This window comes from Chanos chanos, chromosome 7 (genome assembly GCF_902362185.1).
Source record: "Chanos chanos chromosome 7, fChaCha1.1, whole genome shotgun sequence".
Lineage (NCBI taxonomy): Eukaryota > Metazoa > Chordata > Actinopteri > Gonorynchiformes > Chanidae > Chanos > Chanos chanos.
Window position 1 is genome coordinate 44,681,239 of NC_044501.1, and position 7,500 is coordinate 44,688,738.

Below are 7,500 nucleotides of genomic sequence, written 5' to 3' on the forward strand. Positions count from 1 at the left end.
ATACTGTTATTTTAAGTTACTTCTCTCTGATACGATATTCTCTATCATTGGAAATGTTTCTGAAGACATCAATCTCAATGTTTACAACTTTTTTTTTTTTAATAATAGAATCCCGCTCTTGGAGAATATGGGCCCGCGCAGGCCAGTTGGAAGTAGTGCACCTGCGCAGCCCCACGTGGGCGTGAGTCCGTCGCTCTTCAGCATGTGCTTGTGAAAAGCTGTTCAAAACCCCCCAGAAAAACTTTTCCACTAAACTTCCGGCGAAAACTTTTCTACTCTCCTCGGTTACTACACAACATGTGTCCATGTTCTGTTAACAGATAAAGTATTTTTGTTGAAAGAAAACTAGTTGTTTTAAAGTTGTCTGTAAACCCTAACATAAACGGAAATCTTCAGAAACCGTACCCCTTATTTCTGTGGATACATATGAAAATTAAGTTGACTAGAAAGGCGGAGGAGAAAGTTATCCCAATCTGACAATTTTGCAATAAATTCCCATTTAATCCATCAACATGTTATAATCGCGCCTATAAATCCTATTTCAGTCCCGTTTAAATGATTGTATTCCCGAAATGGTTGATATATAGGCTACGTTTACTATTTGCTGCAAAAGCCCATCCTGGCTATCTACAGATCGGCCGCCGTGAGAGCTTCGGGGATAGAGCGCTACCCCGCTTGTTGGAATGTTTTAAAATGGTGCCCGTGAGATTATAATTACATTTGCAACCTACAGCAGCCTCAGTCTCTCTCTCTCTCTCTCTCTCTCTCTCTTTCTTTCTCTCTCTCTCATCGCTCTCTCGCTCTCTCATTCTCTCATTCACTCACTCACTCACTCACGACTGCACAATAAATGGATCTTTGAAAAAATGTGAGAGAGACGTGCGAGAGAAGAGGGGAGGAGGAGAGAGAGAGAGTGGGCATGGGAGGGGGAAACGCCGTATGCTTGTATACAACTACCCCGATTTCCATTTTTTTCCTAACTCGTAATGTATTTAATTCAAGTGAAACGTAATCATGACGTGTCTTGTCATTAATCTCCTCGCCGCCTCTCCCGTAAGTACATTGAGCCTTACTTTCATCAGAAAATATCTTGTTAATTTAAAATAATTCGTTAATTTATGATCATGTGCACCTTTATGAAGGATGATTTAGAATCATAGTGGACAGCGATCCGGTAGTAGATTTCCCAAATTAAACAGTAATTGATGTTGTCTTTATAAACAACAAATATCCGACGACGACTTTTTTTGCTAATCAGGGTGATGAAAACCTATCGTAATGGCCTCTGAATGCATACCGTACTTGTCTCGTTTTACCTCTTCTGTTCGTATTTGTTGCAATCGGCTGATGTGCGGATGGCCGGATTGATTGGCGGGTCATGCATTGCTGCTGCGTGCAAGCATACATGTAACCTCGCGCACTTCTGCACTTTTGTATGTGTCATGTATGATGCCGGTGTATGTGCGCGTGTCCGAACACCAGACGGTGTATGGTGTGCGCAAGGCAATGATGAGAAACCGGAGCATGGGAGATGTTGAAACTTTATTTTTTGGGCCTAAATGATTTAGAGTCTAGTTACAAAACGGCTAACATTTACCTCACGCTGCTGTTATCAATTTCGCTATATGACCTGTAAGTACAACAAAGTGTCCCGGAGTGAACGATGGGAAGTACAAGGTATATTTAATGGTCCAGGAACTTTTTAAAAGTTATATTTAATCGTTATACAGTGAAAAATGGCAAACTAGTATAAGTGAACTTATTTGTACGCGCATGTAAATGTTGCATACGTTGATAGTTACATACTGCACTCAGCGCTGTAGCTAGTGAATCAAACGAAAACATACGACAGAACTTAGCAGAAAAGGCACTTTTCTCATCCGAATAGCAGCAGTTATTATAACTATCCCCTTTACTTTGTGTTTCGTAAACACGAAGACGCATTTCAATCACGACCGAAGTAATCTATCAAAGTCAAGTAAATCTTGACACAAGTATACCTCCGATGCGGTAAGCCTAACGTGGGCACATCCTGACTCTCGAAACGAGCTTTGCTAAGTCTTTTGTGAGAGACGTGCTGCTTGTGAGAACCTGAGTTTCTGCGAAGCGAGCTGATGCTTGTGCGTCACTTTGAACTTGAGTCGAAAATGACTATTATCAAATTAGAACAGCTACTACTACCACCTACAATTACGTCCCCACTATTACAACCGGTCTAGTTGTCCTAACGTCACCTTTTCGGAGTAGCCGACTAGTAGCTCTCGTAATCAGCCTACTTCGGGCTACTGGGCGACTGATTTTTGTCATAAGTAGTCTAAAAATAGATTAAGAACTACATAATCATGATCACCAGTCTGACATCCACATATGTCACAAATTAAGTTAAGCGGCCGTAGGTTTACTCTACGTAAAAAACCAAACGCTTAAGTTACGAATGTGCAGATGCATACGGGGACGGGCATGGGTGTAGTTTTTTTTTTTTTTTTGTGATGGTGGCGAGATTGGCAGTGAAATTCAAGATGAAACCCATGATGGCACTTTCTGTGCTGCTCCCTCTTCGCACACTCGTGTCCTCTCCCCTCCCTTCATCTTTTGTTAAAAGAAAATCAGGAAGAAAATGGAGCAGGGAAAGAGAGACACCATCCCGTCACCACTACCCTATCGCTCAAAAACGGAACATCATGACGATGTTTAATAATATTTGATCAAAAATGCAACGTTTGTATACGTTTATCATCTACTGTGTTTCTGTTTTAAAGTATGTTTAATGTTGATCTCGATTTTTGGACGTTTTCTGGGCGCTCGTTCTTGCGTTTGTTTGTGGGCAATTATTTATTTCATTAATGTGGCTTTTTAATTGAGATGGCCGCGAGAGAGAAGGGGAGAAAGCGACTGAAAATGGTTGCACGTTATTGACGTACATCACAGGGGCGAGGAGGAAATTCCTCTCGAGATAAGAAGCAGACGTGTCATCTGTCGTTTGGATACACGTCCCCAAATATACGAAACCTACAAGAAAGTTTACAATTTTGACTTTTCCCTTTTTTTCTCCACACAGAATAGAGATAAATTGTAAACCAGAGAAAAAATAGACAAGGTAGCCAACATGTTTTGCAACTATGTTATATTTCCATACGTTTGTATGTTTCCACTTGCATTTTCGTCACTCGATTTGGCACAGTCGAGACAGTGGAATGTTAGACACTCCTATAGGCTAGTCTACTTTAGTAGGAGAAAAACACTACCACCAGCGTCAAAGAATTAACCTGCGCAGTGCATGGGCAGTGTTTGAGTGCATTTTGAGTGCACAATAATAAACGTTTTCACGGAGAAGAATAAGACTCATTTCATCTGTAGTTAGTGTTTGATTCACTGCACAGACTCGAATTAACTACATAAAGCAAAAGAAGTTTAGGGGTTTTGTTTATGTTTGTTTGGTCTGTTTGTTTGTTTGTTTGTTTGTTTGTCTTTTGCAGGTGTCACTGGCTGTTGTCAAAGGCAAACCGTTCCTGATCCAAAGTGCTGATTGCTTTAATTGGGTGCTTTACCCTCAGTTGTAGCTGAAAGACACAGGCAGTGTAAACACACCTCACAGACAGGCTCCACCTTTTTCAAAATACTTATAATATTTGTAATGACTGCATATTATGTTCTGTCCCCTAGTAAGCAGATTTTTACACATTAACTACAGAGCTAGACTGTATTGTTTAACTTCAGCGAAAGTATTTGATATTACACTGCACAGTTAGAGAAATAACAGACACTAAACGCCTGCTGTTGATACACAGATGCAGTGTTTCTATTTTTCCTCACACAGTGTTCATACTGTATTAAATAAGCCTTTGTGGAGTGGTGTGGTTGTGCTCAATGCCAGATACGAAGTTTGAACCAATATTAGTTAACTCTGAGGCGCTTGTGGTTAAATTCTGTTACTACATGTTGGTGAATAGGAACAGGTGGTCAGTCAGAACCTGTTAGGAATCCGACAGTGAAAAATGACTGACGGTCCCAACTGATGTTAAGCTCAGTCAATCAGATAGTGGCGTACAGGTGTTTGCTTAGCAGCGCGTTAGGTAGACGTGCGGCCACGGTTTACATTACAACCCCGCGCTTTTATTCTCGCTGCCTCTCCTGAATGTTTAGTGTGAAACGGTGTTGGAGGATTTTAAATTAAACTCTCCTTTGTACTGAGATATTGGTCCTAGGTGACAGCCTGTGTGGCAAATTACCGGAGATTGTTTGGTTGCCTAACATAGTATCACTTAGTGTAGTTATATATAGAGGTACAACTGCAAACCTAACTCTCAATAACATGTAATTTAGCGTAACTGCCTCATAGTGCCGTTGAATGGCATAAAGCAAGCATTAGGTGGAAGCGATCAAGGGAAAAGAAAAAAAAACAAACAAAAAAAAAAAAAAACAGGCAAACCTGCTTTATGTTGGGTGTGACATCATTTCAGTTTTTACATTCTGTGATTGAACCGTTGTTTGACGCAAACACCTTAATTCTGTTAAAAATGAAAGTATACAAACAACTTTCCTTGCGGAAAGCAACTGAGAGGAATGTGTGTGTGTGTGGGGGTGTGTGTGTGTGTGTGTGTGTGTTTGTGCGTGCGCAGAGAGAGTGCTATATGCTATAATTATCATATGACCTGGTTCTCTATCTGGGCGTATATGAGTGTTTAAATGTATGTTTCTCAGAAACCGGCAATTCACTCTTTGATCTATTTTTACGTCTTGTATGGAAATTCTATCAGTCAAATAGAGCCAAATGTTAGCCGACTGCAAAAGATGCCACGTTTCAAGGTGTTTTTTTTTTTTTTGGTTGTTGTTGTTTGTTTGTTTGGTTTTTTTTTGTTGTTTTTTTTTAACTTTATTTTTGGCGCAGTTTAATTTATCAGTAAGCAAGACTTGTAATTGCACAGCAGACTAAACAGGTTTCATCTGCACGAATTCAGTCTCACTCATTAACACGACCGTTTCTCTTTTTTTTTTTTTTATAGATTCTTCACCTAACACATCTGTACACTTGTTGCTCTTCCTCTCTCTACCACCCTTAGTCTTCGTAGTCTCATTCTGAGAGGAAGAGCATTCGCTGATCTTCTCTTTGCTGTGTTAGTGACTCAGTGGGTGTGTGTGTGTGTAACTTATGCTTTTGGTATCTTGCGCTCTGTTGCAAGCTCCGCATAACCTCTGTCTGTTCCATATTCAGTTTTGAGCCTCATTAAGCTAAAGTTGTACAGAGAACAGATTGACCGTTAACAAAATGTCTCACTTCCAAATCATAATTAGAAATGTACAACCACGTCCAGTTCTTCACCACATTCCAAGTCTTGACCTTCATAGTCCTAAAATCTGTCCGCCTCAAGGGCACGTTTACTCTGAGGACGATTTTCACTCCATGAAACAACGGCAAACATCCTCAAGGCAAAAAAAAAAAAAAAAAAGAAAGACAAACATACAACAACAACAAAAAAAAAAACGGGATTAAGGGCCACTGTTTTATCTTTGGGTTTGGGCTGATGACATCTACTCTGAAAGAAACATCACAGTGGCACATTCAACCACACTAGTCTGATACTTGGCTTTATTACACTAAACGTGAGTAATTTCCCCTCTAACTATCGTAGCCGCGTCGTTAGTCTCCGTACGGAGAGTGGTGCTTGTTGAAAGGAAGCAGCAGGAAGTGGCAAAGAGGAGTGTGAGAGAGTGAAAATGAGATAAACAGCCTCAGGCATCATGGGAGAGAGTGATATCGTGTGAGGGAGAGGAAAAAAAAAAAAGAAAAGAAAGAGAGGAATAGCAAGGGTCTCCTCTAAGACGCGGTCAGAAAAGACAGTCGAAGTCAACAGTAAGAGATTCAGACAGTGTGTGTGTGTGTGTGTGTGTGTGTGTGTGTGTGTGTGTGTGCGCGCGTGCGTGCGTGCGTGTGTTTGTTAATGTTAGAAAGAGACAGAGAGGGAAAGTTAAGAGAGTTCAGGAGAAGGTTAGGAACAGGAAATGAATCTTGTCTGTGTGGACGTTTGTTGTGTGACCACAAGTGAAAAACCACAAGCCTGTAGTTAGATACACACGTGTGCACACGCACACGCACACACACAAAATTATAGTACCACAGACAAACGAACACCCAATAAATGTACTGTTCTAAAGACAAACACGCACTCATTCACCCTAAATCAACCAAAACAAGAATGCAGTTATATTCCATTCTGTGTTAAGGCTTATCAGATGCACATATCATCTGAACAGATGCCAAGTTAAACACCTGCAAAGCCTCTCTTTCACTATCTCTGTGTCACACACACACACACACACACACACACATACCCCTACCTGTGCTAGATCATAAATAAATCCACAGTTTGAAGCCTTCTCTCTCGCTCTCTTCCCCTCTCTCTCTCTCTCTCTCTCTCATTCTTTCTCTTTTGTTCCATATAAAGAACCACATCACAGATCAACTCATTTGTGTAAGTATTTCCAAGGGCATCAGTGCTTTAACGTCTCGACGTGATTCTCAGCGGAGCCCCTGGTTACGTTAAATCACTACACTGTTAAAAAGAATCCATTTAGAGAATTTCAGTCTTCAAGTAGCTGAGCTCCGCAGGCACTTGCAGGTGTTTGTAATACTAAAACGTCAGGAAGAAGATGATCCGTAATTTACATTCAGTATCCTGTATTTTCTAGTTTGGTCCAAATTAACAAATTCAGTTTTGCTCACTAAAGTTTGTAGCTCGACGTAAACCGCCCCCCGGCGGTCCTATCAGTTCTAAACGTGCTAGAAAGACACCGCAAACCTGACTTAACAGTGTCTTTGCACACAACCTCACGTGCCGAGCTGCTCGCTCTGAACGACAGTGCTGGGAATTCACCAGAGTACTACAGCCAAAAGACTCTCAGCGGCTTTAAACATTACATATTTTCAGGCATCGCTTTCGTACCATCACCCCGTAATCACATGACAAGTAACTTTAGTGAAAAATGACTTTTCAGTTGTCGTCCCCCCCCCCTACACGCTCTTAACGTACAGTCCCTTACATTACACGTTATGCAGTTTTCTTCCCTGTGACACAGAAGTCATAAATATTTGAATATGATGGGGTCTTAATTTTGGGTAATGATTTGTGTATGTGCTGGGATTGAAACTGTGTGTGTGTGTGTGTGGCGGTATGTTTTTGGTGGCATGGCAGACAAAGGCGTCGTTTAGCACACATGAATCATCGGGTGACTGGCTGCCATATTGTGCAGTGTATGTATTTATTTGCATGTGCTGCTCTATCTCTCTCTCTCTCTCTCTCTTTCTCTCCCCCTCTCCCTCTCTCTCTCTCTCTCTCTCTCACACCCCTCCCCCTACCCTCTCTTCCGTCTAACACCTTATCTCCCTCTCTCCATCTATCCAAATTTGGAAAAGCTTTATTGGCATGACAGGGCTGGTCGGACACGCGGCTGTCTGTCACTGGGCTGAACAATGCAGTGAGATGGTGATATTCATATGATAAT

General features: G+C 41.3%; 1 protein-coding gene across 1 annotated transcript in view; it reads left to right on the forward strand.

Annotated features, from left to right (window-relative positions):
- Positions 1 to 1,289: 1,289 nt before the first annotated feature.
- The window catches only part of znf219 (zinc finger protein 219), a 13,859-nt gene continuing 7,648 nt past the window's right edge, over positions 1,290 to 7,500 (forward strand). The window contains exon 1 of the mRNA XM_030779425.1: positions 1,290 to 1,304. Coding sequence (XP_030635285.1) covers positions 1,290 to 1,304 — 15 coding nt within the window. The remainder of the gene's footprint in view (positions 1,305 to 7,500) is intronic.